At 36.7% G+C, this 21109-nt stretch overlaps 1 protein-coding gene across 3 annotated transcripts in view; it reads right to left on the reverse strand.

Annotated features, from left to right (window-relative positions):
- The window catches only part of PDE4D (phosphodiesterase 4D), a 1548416-nt gene that overhangs the window by 1203434 nt on the left and 323873 nt on the right, over positions 1–21109 (reverse strand). For all 3 annotated transcript variants that reach the window (XM_065905742.1, XM_065905741.1, XM_065905747.1), the window contains exon 3: positions 15609–15747. In XM_065905742.1, coding sequence (XP_065761814.1) covers positions 15609–15650 — 42 coding nt within the window. In that variant the 5' untranslated portion in view covers positions 15651–15747. The remainder of the gene's footprint in view (positions 1–15608; positions 15748–21109) is intronic.

Here is a 21109-nt window from a genome sequence, read left to right on the forward strand (position 1 = left end):
TTATGACACAAAATATGTACCTCCACTGTTTATATTATTCAATTTTACCATAGGTCTATACAATAGTTGGGGGAAATTCTTAAATGAATTAGCTCAATTTTTTTTTAACTGAAACATTCAATTACCATCCTAAACCCTCTTCCTTCACAAAGAATACAGGGATTCTTAGCTTGGGCTAATTTCCAAGTCTGTCTATGTGATAGAATTCATTGCTACTGTAGAATGAAGAAAGGGAAAAGCTTAGTTAAAGCAAGACCTGAAGAAATGGGCCAGTTTTCTAACTCCATCTTTTTTGACTTATTCATTAATACACCAGTTAACAAAAAAATGTATGGTTTTCATTAAGTTCCCATAAGATCAGACTAACCTGTGCTGAGAGACAAGTAAAACACATTATAAATGCATCCATACCTTTTTCCCCTTTATTATTGCAGAGATATTCTAAAGAAACTCAAAGACTACAGTAACAGGAATAAAATAACCTATTTCATTAACTTCCATTCCTCTGGATTTTAGCATCATTTTATATTACTTAATTTTTGTGGACATGCAAATCATTTTTAGTTTGCACTATCCTACATGACAGACTAAAACTCAAATTTCACATTAGTTTCACAGAAAACAACTCACGTCTTCTTTTCTTTTTTCTTTTCTGCTGTAATTTTACCTTATAAATTATACTGATCATGATTCTTCTCAGAGTCTAGTCCGGGTGAAACTTGGTAAACAATTTGAAATTTCAGAAGAAAGTTTAAGTAGCAGTAAGGGGAAAGGAAATATGGTATTTATTATGCAACTATTATATAAGAGGTGGTGCTGTGCTAGACATTTTAACATGCCTTAGAGCTCTTAGTTTTCATAACAAGTATACATTGTAGTTATTCTAATCTACATTATTTTGGATGATTTCACTAAGACTCAACTATAGCTTACTGCTGCTACTGCTAAGTCGCTTCAGTCGTGTCCGACTCTGCGCGACCCCAGAGATGGCAGCCCACCAGGCTCCTCCATCCCTGGGATTCTCCAGGCAAGAACACTGGAGTGAGTTGCCATTTCCTTCTCCAATGCATGAAAGTGAAAACTGAAAGTGAAGTCAAGCAGTCGTATCCGACTCTTCACGACCCCATGGACTATGGCCTACCAGGCTCCTCCATCCATGAGATTTTCCAGGCAAGAGTACTGGAGTGGGACAGCTAGTAATTCATAGGCTGACCTTTGAACACTGGTCTACATAATTTAAGGATTAAGAGTGGAAGGGAACACATCAATAAAGAGGGAGAGAAAGTAAACAGACTTCAGGGTTAGGTTTTAAAAGTGTTCAGTGCAAATGCCTTCCCAATTCCTGTGTTGTCTTATCTGCAAAAAAAGAGAGATAATAACACTGCCTAATTTACAAGGTTATTATGAGTCTTGAATAAGGTAATGTTTGCGAAAATCACTTTGCAATTGAAAAGCATGATATGAATTCTTTGTATAACAATTACCCCAATGAGGTCTCTGTATACACAAAATAAAGAGCACTTGATAAGAAAATGAAAATGCTACAGAAAAAACTATGGAGAGAAACAGATAGTGACATAGATGATATATAATGACATAATAGATGAAATAACAGATGAGAACTTCTTACTAAATGACAATGAACTGTTTATACAATTCTGAAAAACACATTTATCTGTCTCTTTGGGGTGTTTTATATTCAATAGTGGAAATAATAAAAGAAAACATTCAGTAGTTTAATTTTAAAGAGGAGGAAAAATCTAGGAAAGCTCAATTAAAACAGAAAGCCATGAAAAATAGAAAGCATAACAATCTAATCATGGAAATATTTTAAAGTCTGGGGATCAAAATATGTACTTGACAACACATTTTAGGCTCATGATTTTTAAAATTATTTCTTAGATGCTGCAAAATCATGGTATCTTTAGAAACTAAACTATTGTAGAATTTGAAACAAAGGATTACTTATCTGTCAAAGATGGACTCCACATATTGGTACTTGTGAAGGTGTGCACCAGCTGAGGGGAAAGATTAAGCAAGAGTAATGCACATGGCATAGACCTAGAGGTTAGCATCCTAGCAAGGCTAGTCAGAAAGAGAACAACAAATACCATATGATATCACCTACAAGTGGAATCTAAAAGACAGCACAAAGGACTGTGTCTATGAAACCCCGAAGCAGACTCACAGACACAGAGAACAGACTTGTGTTTGCCAAGGGGGAGAGAAGGGTTGGGAGTTTGCGATTAGCAGCAGCAAACTAGTATATACAGGATGAATAAACAGCAAGGTCCTATTGTATAGCGCAAGGAACTATATTCACTATCCCGTGATAAACCATCATGGAAAAGAATATTTAAAAGTGTATATATATATATATATATATATTTAACTGAATCACTTTGTTCTATACCAGAGATTAACACAACATTGTAAATCAACTATACTTCAACAAATTTTTTTTTAAGAGAATAAGGCACACAAACCAAACTAGTTTGCTCCTTTGCACATACAAGGAGAACACAATTGTTTTTAAAGCGAGGAACAAAAACAAAAAACTCTATATGTCTAAGTAGATTTAGTTGATTCCTAAAATTATCTTGTGCAGGATATGTAAAGAGAAATACATTGGTTTCAGAGAAAGGATACTGATGAAGACTACGTTGATCTGAGGCAAAGGAAAGGATCAACTCACCCAAGGAGTGATTTGAATAAAAGCTCTTGCTATTCCAAAACTCAAAGGTATTTTATAAAACTGTTTTCTAGAAAGGATGAAAATCTATCTACTCACTTAGGCAAATCTGGTCAATCAAATCTGAAAGACTACTCTAATTAGAAATGAGACATTTGGAAAAACATACTCAAAAGGTCATATGGTCCACATGGTCAATTTACTAAGAGAAACTGCTGTGTTTGCATAGCTGCCATCTTAAAATCTACATACAGTCATAAGAAAGAAACTAACTTAATATTCTTCATCCCTACACCCACATGACAGTCTAAAAACCCACTTTTGATTAAGATGTATGCATAGAACTTAAATATTTTAAAATACCTTGACTATTCACTTTTATTATCAAAACCTACATAATTTTGGGGGGATTTTCCTCATATTCTGTGCTATTATTTCAAATATTTATATTGCAGGTATATTAAACGTAAGTGCTAGTTCCTTTTTGTACCTCAGTTTGTCCATCAAATACAGATAAAAATGGCACCCATATTATAGAATTTTGGTTTTGAAGATTAACTAAAATGAGTAAATATTAACTAAATATTAACTAAAATGATTAAATATTTATAAAGTGTTGGCATTTGGTTTCACTTAATGAATCTTCATTATAAAATATTGTATTATAAAAGTATTTTATAAGGTAATTTGAAACAGTATAGCTTATAGTACTCTAATGGTAGAAAGCAAAGAGGAACTAAAGAACCTCTTGATGAGGGTGAAGGAGGAAAGTGAAAATGCTGGCTTAAAGCTACATATTAAAAAAACTAAGATTGTGGCATCTGACTCCATCACTTCATGGCAAATAGAATGGGAAATGGTGGAAGCAGTGATAGATTTCCTCTTCTTGGGCACTAAAATTACTGCAGATGGTGACTGCAGCCATGAAATTAGAAGATGATTGCTTCTTGGCAGGAAGGCTATGAAAAACCTAGACAGTGTGTTAAAAAGCAAAGACGTCACTTGCCAACAAAGTGTCCATATAGTCAAGGCTATGGTTTTTCCATTAGTCATGTATAGTTGTGAGAGCTGCAGTGTAAAGAAGGCAGAGTGCTGAAGAATTGATGCTTTTGAACTGTGGTGTTAGAGAAGACTCTTGAGAGTTCCTTGGACTGCAAGGAGATCAAACCAGTCAATCCTAAAGGAAATCAACCCTGAAAATTCACTGGAAGGACTTATGCTGAAGCTGAAACTGCAATACTTTGGTCACCTGATATGAACAGCCAACTCATTGGAAAAGACTGATGCTGGGAAAGATTAAAGGCAAAAGAAGAGGGTGGCAGAAGATGAGATGGTTGGATGGCATCACCAATGCAATGGACATGAACTTGGGCAAACTCCAGAAGATGGTGAGGGGCAGGGAATCCTGGTGTGCTACAGTCCATGGGGATGGGAGGAGTTGGACATGGCTGTGCAACTGAACAATAGCTTAGACCAAGTATTCCAGCACTAGGATATACACACAAAATATTTGAATGACCCCAAGTATTGAGACTTCTGTGGATGAACAAAATGAACAAAGCCCTCTTGCCAGATAATCATATGATGTTCAGGGTCCTTCCCAGCATTTCTGGGCATACCTGAAGTTGAGGAACTTGTGTGTTGTTGTTTAGTCACTAAGTTGTTTGGAACTCTTTTGCAGCCCCATGGACTATAGCAGGCCAGGCTCCTCTTTCATGGGATTTCCCAAGTAAGAATACTGGAATGGGTTGCCATCCCAGGGAATCGCCAGGATTCAAGGATCAAACCCACATCCCCTGCATTGGCAAGTGGATTCTTTACAACTGAGTCTTCAGGGAAGCCCAACTTGTGTGTATTGAGGTGGGACTTGTCACAGCTCCCTGTGAACAACTGTCCCAGTTAGTATACCATCACTGCTTCCTCCCTGCACTTTTCTTCCCTGTCTCAAGTGTGAATACAGTCTTCTTCCTCCTCACACCCTGGGGTAAAATTGTTACAATGCTATTGTAATTACAGGCTTAAAGAAAGGTTTGAGGAAAAAAAAAAATAAAATTAAGCTAAGCAACCAAACAAAATCTTTAAACACCAACAACTCAGTACTCCTAAAGTGGTTTTAACCAGGCCATCTCCACTGTGGGGACCATTGGTAAGTTCCCACCTGCTTCCACATGTGTCTTTTCCTGCAGGGGCTTTCTCCCAGAGTCCTCCAGAACACTGCTCCCTGAATTATATCTCCCTTGAATAGCCAGGGGCATGTTAAAAAATTCTTGTACTTTATTATGCAAAAGAGGTTACTTTCCTTAAAATGAAAGGTTTCCTTAAAACCTTTCTTTCTAATAAGACTGGGGGCCTCCATTCACAATTAAAATGTGTCCCTAAACAAAAGTCTCCTCTATTTTCTTTCACTATACAGAATGTAAAAACATTTGGAGTTCAAAATATAACATTGTTGCCCAACTGTATGTATCTGCCTGCAATGCAGGAGACCTGGGTTCAATCCCTGGGTCAGTAAGATCCCTTGGAGAAGGAAAAGGCAACCCATTCCAGCATGCTTGTCTGGGAAATCCCATGGACAGAGGAGCCTGGTGGGCTATAGTCCAGGGGGTCACAAAGAGTCAGACAGGACTTAGCAACTAAACAACAACAATAACAACAACAAATTAGATTCTGCTATTTATAGATATACACACAATTGAAAGTGAAAGCATTAGTCAGTCAGTCATGTCCGACTCTGCCACCCCGTGGACTGTAATCTGCCCAAAGTTGGAATAGTTCACACCAGTAAAGAACTATTACTTCATATTTTAATTATACTCTTGCTGGGTATAGAATGCTAGGTCAACTGCTTTGTCTCAGGACTTAAAAAGATGCCACTCCTTCATCTTCTTACCTGCATAGTTTCTGAAAACTTTTAGCTAACTCTCCTTACTGCTTTATAAGCATTGTCTTTCTCTTTCTTGATGGGTGTGTCTGCCTCTTGCTAGATTCAGGGTTGGTTGGCTGTTTTCCAACTTCAGTTCTCTGATGGATTCACATTCTCTCATGAATGTGCAGTGTGTCTGGATTTTTACTTATTGGAAGGATAGGAATGGAATTCTTTGCAACTTTCTACATCTCTGAGCTTAAACTAGAAGATGGATAGTTCACCTCATCATTACTCTATGTTCTAAAGTTACTCTTCTAGGAGTAATAGAAGTAATAGCGGTTTGGTGCTTGTTTGGACTCACTGATAATTCAGTACACTTGAATATTTTTAGCGGAATGAGTATACTCTTGGCTGAGAACTGACTTTGCTTATGCAAACAATATATCTAAAAAACCATAAAAATTTGATCAGAACTTTGAAATATATTGATGGAAGACCATCTCATAATCTCCTCAGAAAACACTTGGTCATAAGAAAACTCTATCAGAAATATCTTCACTTATATCTATTCTAAGACACCTTTGTCAACATCTAACTCCTCCATTTTTAAAGGGGGGTGTTTTTGATTTTTCCTTCTCACCTTAAAAGGTTTTCAGCCTTGTTTTGGAAAGTCAGAACATACAAATGCTTTCTAAATAGATAAAAACACTACCCACTGGAGGAGATGTTCCTCTCTGACTACTTTGCCAATTACTTCATTTATTTTGGGTGAGGAAATAGATCTTCCGAATCCCTGCATGAGCAATTCCAAAAAAAGAGAACCTTTTATGTCTTCATATGCATACATACTGAAGATTTCTCATTGTTTCCTCAACATCCTTGTTTGCCTTCAAATATCCCTCCTTGTTTGCCTTCAAATATCCCTTCAGAGACTATCATTTCTGAGCAACATTTGGTCTCTCTTGATATGATTCATCTTCTATTGAAAGGCAACCCTGATGGTAAAGTATTGCTACGTAACGGCCTCTTCTAGAAAAACATAAGTTGGGCATTTAATATTTTAAAGTACAAGGCAGAGATGAAGACCTGTAAAACTTGTTTTTGTTTTAAATGAATCTGTAGAAAAGATTATTTTTGTCGTAGTACTGTGGTATTATTGTTTGTTTTTAGTAGTTGTTTTACATTTTGTTTTTAATGTTCAGTGAGCCAGATTCTCTGAAGAGCTTAAATCCCAACCTAGAATGCTAATTCTCTGAACCTCCGGTGAATCATTTGGTGACTCTGTGAGGTATGAGTGCTGTATGTAGTACAAATATTTGGTGAGGACTTAATAAATACTGTTGACTAACTTAAATTCAGTAGGCCAAGGGCTATGCACATGGCCAAATCATGAGTATAGAAGCACTAACACCAACACAGAAATCCAGACTGCCATTATGGTAAAGGATTTGGGAGGATGACAGTTATGATACTAAGACAGTTTTAAGCTAAATATCTTATTTCCAATTCCTGTGCTAATAATGGGGCTGTACCCCCAAATTCCATGTGTGTGGTATATGACTAATGTAGGCAATAGGAGGAACTCGGAAACGAGATCAGGGCTCTAACTACATAACCATTAATCATTCTTGGCCTTGACAATATCCACAACTTAGGGGACCATTTGAACCATCAAGAATAACTTTTCTAAACTGCAATCCACTATTAAAAAAAAAAAAAAAAAGAATAACTTTTCTAACAATAAAAGTAAAGGATTTTTGTTAAGCCGTTTATAATGGGTCAATTCTATTTTAAAAAAATGCCTAAGGCTTAAAAGACTTGGTACAGAAGCATGTGATGCAACTGAGGATCACACAACACTATTTGGGGATGTTTTTTGCTTTGTTGTTTTGGCTTTTTGTTCATTTTTATTTTGCAATGTGCTTTCAATACTATTTTCTTATTTTACTCTTAAGAAATTATAGTAGATAGAGAGCATTTGATAATGATCTAATGATTTATGGTTTTCTCGACCTTCTTCTCCCACCAGGACGCAAAGTGGCAAAGCCAAGATTGTAACTCAGGAACTTATGGCTCATCCTTGGACTGCCTTTGGAAGCACAGACCTTGGAAAACTATATAAACACAGTGATCATTTTAACTGAAATTGTTTTTTAACCTTCAAAACCCTTCCTTATAGATGACCATTTTAATAATCCAAAATGATGTTTAATTTAAAAAATAGAAAACTGCTTTTAGTTAAAACTAGGTGGCCTTCATAAGCAAACTTTTTTTTTTTCCTGGAATGATAAACTACTAACAGAAAATGTCACCAAATTATCACACTTTTCTTCACAATTTCACTTTGTTATAGAGCAATACTATCTGTAGGAGTCATTCTTTAATGTTCATAATCAACTCAACAAAACTTCTATACATTTTTATGTATCTTTGATGTTTACATTGTGAAGTACAATATATGCAATTATTTCTTGGATATAATCATTCAGAATTCAATTTTAACTTGCAATTGCCCAAAAATGAAATAGCAAACACATCACATTATCAGGAAAAAAAAAAAAGTGGAGATTTATTCCAAGGCAACAATGTAATGATTCACTCTGGCCACTAAAATTGTCATGCTATTGATTTTGCAGCAAATGGTGCCTGATCATCCCCTATTCTTTCAGACCTATTCTCCATACTCACATTCACTTAGAATTGGCTATTCTTGTGCTATTGTTGATTACCCGAAAAATATTCTTTTTAACCACTCGAAATAATCTATGTTTCTGCAACAATGAGTGTAATTGACAATCATGGCACATTATTCACAGTTTAAAATATCCTGCCAAAGAGGATACCCAGGATGCAAAGAACAAGTGCACAGGAATGTAAGAGAGACATAACTTCAGCATCCCTGAGAAGAAATAAGGATTAAAGTGGGACAGGCATGGCTGGTCAAAGTCAGGTGGGGAGATGAAATAATAAAAAGAAAATTACAAAAGTTATAAATTCAGTTGTCAAATATGCTCTATAAGAGTAGAGATCATATGTATCTTGCTGACCGTTGGATACCCAGAGGCTAGCAAGCACAGTTTCTAACACACAGTAGCATTCAAAAAACATTTTTTGAATTTTGTACAGGAAGAGCATAAGTAGGAAGGCAAGATTAATAACCAAAGAAATAGGACCTCTGAAACTATAAGGTCTCATTTCAGTTTATTGCTAATAAAGACACACAAAAAAGATTATTTTGGTTTGACTTTGTACTTTGCATTTTTCAGAGCATCTTTAGCAATAGTATCTCCTCTGACCTTTGGACTTAAAGAGAGACCATAGAGAAAAATCCAGCTTCCATATATTTAACTTCATCATGATTCTAAGCTGCTACAATTCTGTCAGTCTCATACCTTAGGTGGTGAGGGATATAGCAGAGAAAGGAGACCAGTCTGGAAAAAGATCCATTATTTTTTACTTTAACCATAAAACCCCCAGAACAATCAGTCTTACAGAGTAATTGTGAGGAACAATAAATGTAGATATCTCTGAAGTGCCCTAACAAATGTATCATCCTTTCCAAATTTCTTTTCAGTCTCCCCTCTTCAAGTAGGCACCAATGGAATGAAATGGTATATTTCTCAGTTTGGGCCATTAAAAGAGCAGCTGCCTCCCAAAATTCAGCAGTGCAAAGGCACAACTGGAAAAAATTATTTTTTAAGTAAAAGATAACTTTGATTTACAAATTTTGGACATTCGAAGTCTTTTGTGACAAGAGAAAGAACTGACCTAGGAAGCCTCTGGGCATATTTCACCAAGTGGGCTCCTGGCTCCTAGTATCCAAACTGGGAAGCCCATTTCTAAGGGCTTTAAATTCAGAATGCTAAGTATTTCTTGGATACTCTGTGTCCTCCAAACAGCAGCACAGGATTTGTTTTCAGTTTTGAACAAACACAACAATTCTATTTTAAAAAAATAGGAAACATCAATTAAAAGACAGATATCTGGTGAGTGACAATTTTATCCAAGTGTGGAGTATCTAAAAGAAACCTAAGTCAGAGGACAGTTTCATCAAGAAACCAATCAATCCAATTGAGCATAAGACATTGTGAATCTCTCCAAACTGGTAGGAAGAAAATGATGCAGGATACTAGGAAATTGAGCATTTAATGGGAATTACTACAAGATATATTATAATTTAATACATAAGAGAGTTGCTTAATGAGGAAAAATTAAAATATATCCAGTTCATTCTCTAGATGAAAAGATTTATAAAAATCCATAAGTTCAGAGAATGCCAACAGAGATATTATAAGGAAATATATTTTAGATTAAAAAAAAATAATCCCTAACTTAAAAATACACTATCACTATAGGAATTTCTATGTACCTCTCCCCTCATCTGTATCTTTACTTCTTACTCCTGGTGAGTATAATGGCAGAGGCATTAATAGAACTGGGCAGCTCAGATAATCAGGTCTGAAATTTACAAACCTCTAAAATGTTAGCTCAAATGGTAAGCCCACTGGAAGGACAAGGAACTTTGGAGATTTATGTTACTGGATTGGATATTAAGAACAAAAAATACAAAATAAGCAAAATGGAAATAGTAAAGGGAGGAAATATATTTTTGAGTAAAATTAAAATTATCCCCTAAGATCTATGAATTACTGATTAGAACCTCAGAAATCATCACGGAGTACACACAAGATAAAATCTAGAAAACAGGAAATGAAGAGAAACATGTTAACTGCATAATTTTCTGTGTTGTCTAGTTGAGAGAATATGTAGTCTCTAGAAAATCGGTTGCCAATCTTTGGGCATAAATATAACAGTGACTTATTGGACTCATCCCTTAAAAATAAGAAATAAACAAATAAATAATAAACCAAACTAATTGCTATGGACTAAACGCTGTGCCCTCCAAATTTCATATGTTGAAATCTTAAATTCCAATGTAATGATATTGGAGGTGTGGCCTTTGGGAGTAATTAGGATTAGACAAGGTCATGAGGTGGGGTCCTATTGATAGGATTAGGACCCTTATAAGAAGAGACACCAGACAGCTTGCTCCCTCTTCCTCTCATATGAGGAAACAATGAGAAGGCCAGGAAGAGATCTCTCACTAGGAACCAAATTAGCCAACTCCTTGATCCTAGACTTCAGCCTCCAGAACTGTGAGAAATAGAATTCTCCTGTTTAAGTCACCTAGTCCACAGTATTTTGAGATGGCAGCCTAAGCTGATAATATACTGTTTGCCCCAATTCTTTGATTAAATGTTTACTTGAGAACTGATTTTCTTTTCTATTCTTTTTTTTCATTTATTTTTATTACTTGGAGGCTAATTACTTTACAATATTGTAGTCGTTTTTGCAATACATCGACATTAATCAGCCATGGACTTACATGTAGCGAACTGATTTTCAATTCAGTTTTTGAATGGGTACAACATGACCACATAACTGACAGGAAATAGAACTCTCACCTAGTTTAAACACCCATTTTATGCCTGAATCTTTAACATGATATAGATAGGTATTGACTATATATAGGTCTTGGAAGCTATACTTGAACCCCTTTAGTGAGAGGAACTGGGTTCATTTCCAGGCATTTCCATTTGATTCATTTCTGGACCAGACACTATCACTCTACCCTATAGCTACAAGAAAGCATCTGCAAACCTCAAGATAGAATTTATCAAACAACTATTATGTGATAGATGCTTTCACCTCAGTATGATATTTTTTCTACCTTACAGATACAGCACTAAGGCTCAAAAAAATTAAGTAATCTACTAATGATCAGATCTTTAAGCATCAGAGGGGATTGATTCCACATCACTGAACTCACAACTATTTTCTTTTCACCACACCAGTGATCTCTAAACTATACTGATTTTGAAAACAGATGACATTAAAAAGTAAGTATAAATATAAATACTTTTATATTCCTTTTAAAGTCCACTTTGGAGAGATTGCTGTACTTTATCACATTAGCTCCCTTATACTTGAAAGACAATAAAAAGCTAGATCAGTGAAAGTATATTCATATTGGAAAATGTCGGAACCTAACATTCGGAAACAATGATTATTATCCTGAACATGAAGACTAGTAAATCTACTACTTTAAAGATGATTTTCAACAGAACTACAAGCTTCAAGTGGTAAATTTTTAACCTTAGGAGAGTCATATTGTATTAATACTTCATTGGACAAATGTTAAGGAAAACTTGAATCACAGATCTGATGCTGGGGTCACTGTAAATGACTCTTTTCCTTTTGGAACCAATGGATTAAAAAGAGTCAATAGAGTTAACTCAGGTCACTAAAGGGGTGGGGTAGAGTCTTGACTACTGTAGCAAATTAAACTATTTAATTAAAAACAGAGTTGTTACTATAAGCATCTTCATAAAATTTTCTAACATATTTTAAAACTAAGTTCATGGCATCTGGTCCCATCACTTTATGGCAAATAGATGGGGAAACAGTGGAAACAGTGGATGACTTTATTCTGGGGGGCTCCAAAATCAAGCAGATGGTGATTGCAGCCATGAAATTAAAAGATGCTTACTCCTTGGAAGGAAAGTTATGACCAACCTAGACAGCATATTAAAAAGCAGAGACATTACTCTGCCAACAAAGGTCCGTCTAGTCAAGGCTATCGTTTTTCCAGTAGTCATGTATGGATGTGAGAGTTGGACCATAAAGAAAACTGAGCACCAAAGAATTGATGTTTTTGAACTGTGGTGTTGGAGAAGACTCTTGAGAGTCCCTCGGACTGCAAGGAGATCCAACCAGTCCATCCTAACTGAGATCAGTCCTGGGTGTTCATTGGAAGGACTGATGTTAAAGCTGAAACTCCAGTACTTTGACCACCTCATGTGAAGAGCTGACCCATTGGAAAAGACCCTGATGCTGGGAGGGATTGGGGGCAGGAGGAGAAGGGGACGACAGAGGATGAGATGGTTGGATGGCATCACCGACTCAATGGACATGAGTTTGGGTGAACTCTGGGAGTTGGTGATGGACAGGGAGGCCTGGTATGCTGTGGTTCATGGGGTTGCAAACAGTTGGACACGACTGAGCGAGTGAACTGAACTGAACTATGTTAACTATTTTCTGTCTGTCCTAAATTGCTATACTTTGCAGGTAGCAGGGGGAAAAAATCCTAGATGTCTACAACTAAATGCTGCTCCAGAGTAAATTAAAAGGCATCATGTAAACATATTTGAGGCTGGAGAAGGTAAGTTTTAAATAGAGACATTCGTTGATCTATTATGATTCAGAATAGTAAGTAAAAATTAAAACTTTTTCTACATGGCATTTTCCTGCTATGAAACTTATAGGAGAGTAATAATTCACCGATCACTTTTCCAATCATTATTTTGAGATAGGACGGTTTTACAGTAAAATGTAAAATTCTGTAATTACCGTGTAAGTGTCACTTGTTCAGTCCCATTAAAGCAAAAGTCAGAACAGCAAGAATTGTCCGCAGATTCAACAGATGACAAAGGCACTTCCTGAGGTTAACAACACAGAGAGAAATCTGAGCTATGCCCTTGATGTATGAACAAAGAACCAAAATCTGGGGGAAAATGTGGCCTTAAGCACCCGAAGAGGCATAAAACTCAAAGCAGTCATATAAGAACTTTAATTATATTTGCAAAAATAAAATGCCAGTCCAATAAGAGATGGCTTGAAAACTTTAAAGAGATAAGTCCCTCATATCACAAAACTTGTAGGAGAATCTCCTTGTCATAGCCACTAGGATCATGTCTTACTTTTGCACTATCCAATGTCCAGTTCCTCCCTTTTGTACCTACTACTACTACAAATTATCCTCCCAAACTAGCAAAATGTCACTTAAAGTAAAAGTGGTTTGCTTATATTTAACATTTTTCATGCATCCCTTCCAAATAAAGGAAGAATTCAGAGCACTCATCATTAAAAGGACACTGTACCAAGTCTTCAAAGAGAGGAGAAAAATATGAACACTGCTTTAAGTACTCAAGAACAAATCAGGTGACTGTCATAAATAAAGATGGTCTTTTTTCCCCTCCCATTTTGTGTGCCTTAGGTTTTCACAATGGCAGATACAAGATACACAGAGACATTCAGGGAGGAGCAGAGGCCATTATCAACACTTAGAACATTCCCTTTTATTTTCAAATGTCATAATGCCAAAGAAAAATATTCTCAGATCCAAAATCAAATTAATTATTTAAACCTTCCTCACCAAAAATGGGAAATATCTAAGTATACAATTTTGAACCCTGTTACGGCAAAGACTTAAGGAGCAGGGATGACATTCTTTAGCTAGTGCAAACTAAACTTTAAAAACTCTAAAGTGACAAGTTTTCACTAGGCAGAGAGCCTGGCTCTTTTCTCTGATAAACAGCAGTCTCTTGCTCAGAGTCATTTAATTAAGTGGAAGCACTTTCTTTATGCCAGTGGATTCTCAAGAAGCTAAGAAGCAGTGAAATGAGAGCTCTACTGTTCACATTTGGACAAATGTAGGCTACTCAGATTCTCTTAATCTTGGAAGCATGAGCCTTTCCACCAAGATGAAAATTTCTGCATTAAGCAAATATAAATAGGAAATTTCCTAGCATCATTAAGTACTCAGTTTCTTAAAGTCACAGTTCAATTAATCATTTGCTTTTAGAATATTTTTCTTCAAGAACAGGGAAATGTTTAACAATAAGTTTTAAATTATCCATAATATTCTCTTTTGCCTCTATACATTTTCTTCATATGGCATGTCTCTGAAATTTAATAAAAGAAAGAAGTATTATGTGAATGATTGCTTTCAAATTTAACTTGAGAAAAACTCAGTAACAGGAAGATGTTTTTGCAGTTTGGTAATTTGTATGCAGGTCACCTTCTATCACAATGAGAAACTGTGTGATAATAGAAGGAATTCCAGGCTCCATGCCATGGCCCTTGATTTTACATAATAATCCATACATCTGAACACCAAAATAAAAAAAGGAATCTGGACATTCCCTCAGAGTTTGTTGAATTTCCTTTGTTGGTTATTAAACAAAGTTACTACTCAGTCCAAGAACAGGCACACTTCGGGATACATCCTCATTTGTTTTTAAAAACCCTACTAGGCACTATACTGCCTTCCCCATTACTCCTGCATCACTCACCCTTAAAAGCTGGATGGCAATTAATTCTACAGAAAGAATTAACGATGGCCTTGGGCCATCAACAAGAATCACTGGTTGTAACACAAAAGCATTCTGTACTAGAGAAATGTGTTTGCATTTGTGGTTTTTCTGATGCCTTCAAACGAATGTTCCTACGTCATAACTACATCTGTTTGGATGCCTATTTCCCCCTTGGGTAAATGAACAAAGGGACATGTTCTTAGAGTTTGCCTGATGGAAATCAACAGTCTACTTTCATTCTTGCCTTGTGTAGCTTTCTTTGAGTTGCTCTGTTTGTTTATGCTTTCTTTCATAAATTAGTAGAAATTTAAAAATTATCACAAATTTGGTACCTTAAGAACACTAAGTGAATAAGACAATCTCTATCAAAAATAAAACAAAAAATTAAAGGGGAAAAGAGATTAGAGACATACTCCAGGGTAGAAAACTCATAGAAGTGATGACCCACTGATTAAGTGTTCACATTTTTCATCAAGTACGTGAACTTGCAGAACGTGATTGATTGAAGCACCCTGTAATGTAAGTTCAATTTACCCTTTTGGACTTGTCTGGGAAGTTTGCTACTCAAGACATAAATTTCTTCAGTTTCAACTTTTTATATTTTATGCATGCATCTAAAAATCAGGGTGTCTGATATCTTGCCAGTGGGCATATACAAATGAATGGTAAGGCATGTAAACTGGCTGAAAGAGAATTCCCATCAAATGTCAACCAGGCCACTGAGACAAACAAGTCTTCATTTGTTAATAAGCTGTGTACAATTAGAGAACTGAAAGTCAACCAAGGGTTTCTCACGAGTCTGATCATGAAAGCACAGTATTAAAATCCAAAAGAAAACAGTAAAAAGTTGTGGGTACACAGTTTTATAAAATAAATGTAAACAAAAGGTACTTACACTTTTGCTCCGGGAAAGCAAATCACAGGTATTTCTTTTCATGGTGGTGCTTTAAGTAATTCAAACAGGCAATAGTTGTTTCCAATGTCACTGCTCTCTTTCACTGCAACAATTATCCACTCAAAACCCAATTGGCATTCTGAAGAGAAAGGCAAGGAAATGTTTAATCAAGTATATGATTAACACATGCACTTTGAAATGATGTCTTAGAGTGGGACAGTAATTCTTCAATTATTCACCAAAACAGGCTAAAACGGTGCCGTGTCTAAGTTGTAAAAGTACACACAAGCAACATTTCCAAAACAGCTTTTGTTAAATGTAAGTTAGAGATTTCAGGCACCATCTGTTTTTCATTAAATATTTAAGTCTACATTTCTAGTGGTTGAAAAAAAAACAATAGGTATGGTAGTCACAACCTAAAGTTACACATATGAAATGAAGATGCATACTGACTTGCGTATGTCCTGTTTCTGGCTGACACAGCTAGGGACTTCTCAATTTTCCGCCTCGGGATCGCTAAAGTAGCTTTGTTCACTGCTGGAATCTTACCCACATCTGAAAGCCCTCTGACCATGGCATCTTGGCCTCTTGTTTCACTGGCAATAATCTACAGTACGTGGAAGACATCCCAGGGGCTCTTCAGTGAATTAGTGACCTCCCTACCCATTCAGTTCCAAGAGGTTCCAAGGAATGCTTGAGAGAAATTGTTTACCTAGTCAAGCAGCAACTATTATCTTAAGAATATTCCACAGCAGCTTCCACATGAAAGACACGATAGCCACATTGCCTACTCCTCACTCTCACTAAGAAGATGAATCTGTGTTTTGAGCTTTGAAGAAAGAGCAAAGAGAATAGTTAAACGCACTGTGTTCCATTTCTGACATTCAGCTCTATCTGGACATAGCTTAGAGGCTCATAGGGTATATTGGCATGTGGGCTGAAGTGCCTTTTGGGAAAGAAGCTCCCCTAAGCGAAAGAGGATGAGGCAGACCATCCTGACCAAACCACAAGAACTCTGACATTGTAGGTATAGACTGATTCTAACCACAGCATGTAGCTCTATCACTTAGATTTGTTCTAAGCTTCTCAGAAGACTTATGTCTGAGGGTGAATGAAAAGAGTTTAACAGTGAGCAAGGGCTGAAGGAGTTTGTTTTGCTCAAATGACTGAAAAATATCAAAGTGCAGTGTAGTGTGAACTATACATTCAAAAAATAATCAGAACAAAAAAACTATACGTACTTTAAAAACATACATATATAAAACTAAAGGAGAGAGGACTCCAGGGTACACAGTCTATGTGGGCCTCTGGGAGGAGGCCAGCTCGCAGCAGCAGGAGAACCCAGCCAACCCCACACCAGTGGACAGGTTCCTTCACTTGGCAACCTGCAGTAGCACCCTCTCAAGGCTCAAAGATTCGTTTGGACACATGTGAGTCACACCTCAAGATTTATGAAAATAAAAGGGCAATGTTTTTAAGGAGGCCAGAGACCCCACAACAGTACATTGGAGCCAGAATCAGAGAAATAGCATTTATTATTGCTCAGAATATACCTAGATACAACTTGGGGACCCAAAAGGCACCAAGAAGAAAAGTCTTTTTCTGGGGTTGATTAAAATGCTTGCATGAGATTAGAGAGAGAAAAAAAAATGTACAATCAAACGTGAGTTGTTAGAATAAATATGGTCACTTTGAATGCAAATGAACTTTTTTTTAAGGGAGTTGGGGTTAGAAGGTGGAACGGACCCACAAATGCTAAATTCTCAGCTACTATACCTCTGGGAATTTAGTTGCTTTCACTGATTAGTCATAATGCCAAACATTTCCTGAGTTTTCAGAAAATGTGAAATTACATTATTCACCTAGATCAATTTAAGAAGTGAAGATAAATAATATAAACTGTGAACTAAATATTTCATACATAGGGAGGGAAAAAAATCAGTTAAATTCTTTGGGAAGCTTACACACTATATCAGAGAAAAACTCATTCAAAATATTTAATTATTCATTCAGTATTTAATGAATACCCTTAAGGGTAACCATGGAATAGTTGCCCCAGTGGACTAGTGACTCAGTGGTTTTAAATTAACTAATCAGTCAAATTTTTAAAAAAGGATTTGATCTGATAAGCCTTGCTGAATTAATCAGGTTTTTAGCAAATTTGCCTTACATATTTAAAGACCATCATTAAGAGATACTTTCCTTTAGGAATTTAGAACTTGTAGAAATCTGAATAGGCAAAAGGATTTAATTGAATACTGACAGTAGATCCGATGACATTCCTCAGTCTGTATGCCTAAGGAGACAATATGGCCTTGTTAAAGAGTATGAACTGTGAAACCAAACAGATAGGTGAGAATTTCACCCCTCCAGTGGAATTCTGTGCAGCTTGAGGTAAGTTACTTGACCTCTCTGAGCTTTTTTCAAATCTGAAAAAGGGCTATAATGTTCGTTTGTGTTTGAGTGTAAATGAACTAATGGGTATAAAGTAGTATCTAGGAGAAAATGCTAGGCTATCACCACCACCACCATCATCATCATCCATCGTTACTACCTTTTTTCCTCTTAATATCAAACAGCAAGCAACCACAACATTCTTTCCCTTAAAAGTCTAAAATCCTTCAAATAAAAGAGTCTTAGGCAAATATACTTTCAACTAAGCAGTAATGAATAACAATACCAGTTTGGGTCCCAGGAGTAAACAGAACACACTCATATTAGGATCATTTAAAGAGGGTTATGTAAAGAGACTGTTTTAAAAGATGTGAGTAGGACAGAGAAATCCATAAAGGATGGTGAAGTAGCTGGAGCTAGCTGTAATGGAGTTCTTACCACCCCGGGCTAAAGGGACAAGGAGAGGGAGGGGTCAGTATTCCCAGACCTGTCATAGAGTGGGCTGCCTTGAGAAGGAAGGTTATCGTCTGGGACACAGCTAGCCTCAGGTGACTCTGAAGGGCAAGAGATGAGGGAATAAACTTGACTACACTCTCCTCTCTCCCTCTGATCTCCTGCTGGGACTCCCCACCAGCCAAATGCAAGGAAGCCAGAGCACAGAAAAGGCTGCTGCCTACACCTCATTGGCCAACCTCCTGCGGGCAAAGTGACTCCTCGGGTGGGGCAGGGAGGAGGATGTAGCTGAGGGGACAGGAAAGCTGTTCCACACAAATCTGACCTACAGTCTATGAAGAGGATGGCACTTTTCTGCCATCTCATCTCAGCATAAGAAAAAAATCTATCACTTAATTTAATCCTTCCAACAACTCTTGAGGTAGGTATTGTTATTATCCCCACCACAAAGATGAAAAAATCAGCTTCAAGAAGTAGGTTGCCAAAAAAAAAAAAGAAGTAGGTTGCCAAAGAAATAGCAGCGGAACCAGGATTCAAACCTGATTTGTCCAACTTCAAAGTCCAATTATTTGTGTATCCTAATATCTTGCTTTGCTGCCAAAATCATGGATCAATGCATTTTTTAAAAAAATTGAAGTGTAGTTGATTTAGAGAAGGAAATGGCAACCCACTCCAGTATTCTTGCCTGGAGAATCCCATGGACAGAGGAGCCTGGTGGGCTACAGTCCAGGGGGTCGCAAAGAGTCGGACACAACTGAGCACACAGCACAGAGTTGGTTGGCTCAGATGGAAAGAATCTGCCTGCGATGCAGGAGACCTGGGTTCGATCCCTGGACAGGGAAGATCCCTTGGAGAAGAGAATGGCAATCCTCTCAAGTATTCTTGCCTGGAGAATCCCATGGACAGAGGAGCCTGGCAGTCCATGGGGTCACAAACAGTCAGACACGACTGAGTCACTAACATGTCTACTTTCTTTATAGTTGATTTACAATGTTAGATTAAATTCAGGTATACAGCAAAGTGATTCTGTTATAATACAGATAGGTAGATAGAGATGTATCTGTTCTTTTTTAGATTTTTTTCCATTATAGGCTACTACAAGATACTGAATATAGTTCCTTGTGCTATAATTAGGCTCCTGTTGTTTATCTATTTTATATATAATGGTGTGTATCTGTTAATCCCAAACTCTTAATTTATCCCTCTCCCCTGCTTTCCCCTTTGATAGCCGTAAGTTTGTTTTCTATGTCTATGGGTCTATTTCTCTTTTGTAAATATATGATACCACTTAGATATAGAATCTAAAAAAAATGACACAAATGAAGCAACGCATTTTAATTTTCAATAAGTAGTAACCACTGCAAGCATCAAATCTGAGTCTAAACCAAAGAATGCTTGATAAAAAAAAAATCTCTCAGCAAGGCAGTTATCTTAGTTCTTACAAATTCCTCCTTCAGCAAAGATAATGTAGTGAGGCAGCAGAAATACTTTCTCCCTCCAGGTGCAGTAAAACGCCAACCAGGTTAGGGGAGACACACAGGCGATTTCATCACCAGAGGAATTTTCACATAAACGTTAATTAGGGAGAAGGAAGAGTCAGCTCCAGTAGAAAACACACTTTAGGAAATAAAAATGAAGAGAGTAGCTAAGTCAGATAGAGGATGTCGGCACATTCAGAGACAGAATCTGAGCTGGAGCACCAGGATAAATTTTGCTGCTTTGATACAAGGAAAGGGAGTTAAGACAAGTTCTTTCCTGGAGACTGAGAATTTACAGAGTGGAAACACCTCATCTGTGAGCCTTCTCACTTGGGTTTTAGAAGAAATAGATTCCACTTGTATCAGTGTCATACACATGAGTTGGACGGTGTTAGGAAAATCCCTTACCTTTTTTCTTCTACCAGCTATTAGCTTCTCTGTAAAGATAACAGTATTTCCACAACCCACCTTACGGGGTGGTCTGGGGTGAATTTGATAATATCTGAGAAAGTTTTCTAGAAACTATAAAGTTCCCTGCAAATGTCAATTAATTCTATTCATTTAAAAAACAAATGTGCCAATGCATTCTAAATATGAGTGGAAAGGGGTTCTAACTATTTGCAAATATTAGAGAGGATATTAAAAGTATTTTATATGTTTCAGAGGAATTTTTTCATTCATTTACTTCCCTTGGAACTAATATTTTTTTTCTTCTGCATAACAGTAAATATGTTTTGATTGCTGAATTATAAAGCTGCTGAAATGCATTAATTTAAAATATGTATTTATTGAGCGGCTCATATGTGCTAGGCAGTGTACTAATTTCTCAGATGTCCACCAAACTTTCCAGATTCAGAGAGAAAGGATTATGAGGGTGCAGTTGCCTATGAATGATCAAGGAATCTGTGTCTCCAATTTATTATCTTCTCCACCTCATCAAGATAGATTTGTGTAGGGCAGCAGAAAGTAGACATGAAAGTGAAACCAGGATAGGTGCTCTCTTTTCTTTATTAGATTCTAATCTAAAAGGAAAATACTAGAAATGGCACAAATATAAAAAGTTATATCACTACAAAAGACCATCAAATGAACTGCAATAAAAACAAACTCAGTGTATCAAAGATCATGCACCAATATATATACAGGCAAGAAATCAGGAGGCAGCAATGCAAGAAC

Source organism: Muntiacus reevesi, chromosome 14, assembly GCF_963930625.1.
Source record: "Muntiacus reevesi chromosome 14, mMunRee1.1, whole genome shotgun sequence".
NCBI classification, from domain to species: domain Eukaryota; kingdom Metazoa; phylum Chordata; class Mammalia; order Artiodactyla; family Cervidae; genus Muntiacus; species Muntiacus reevesi.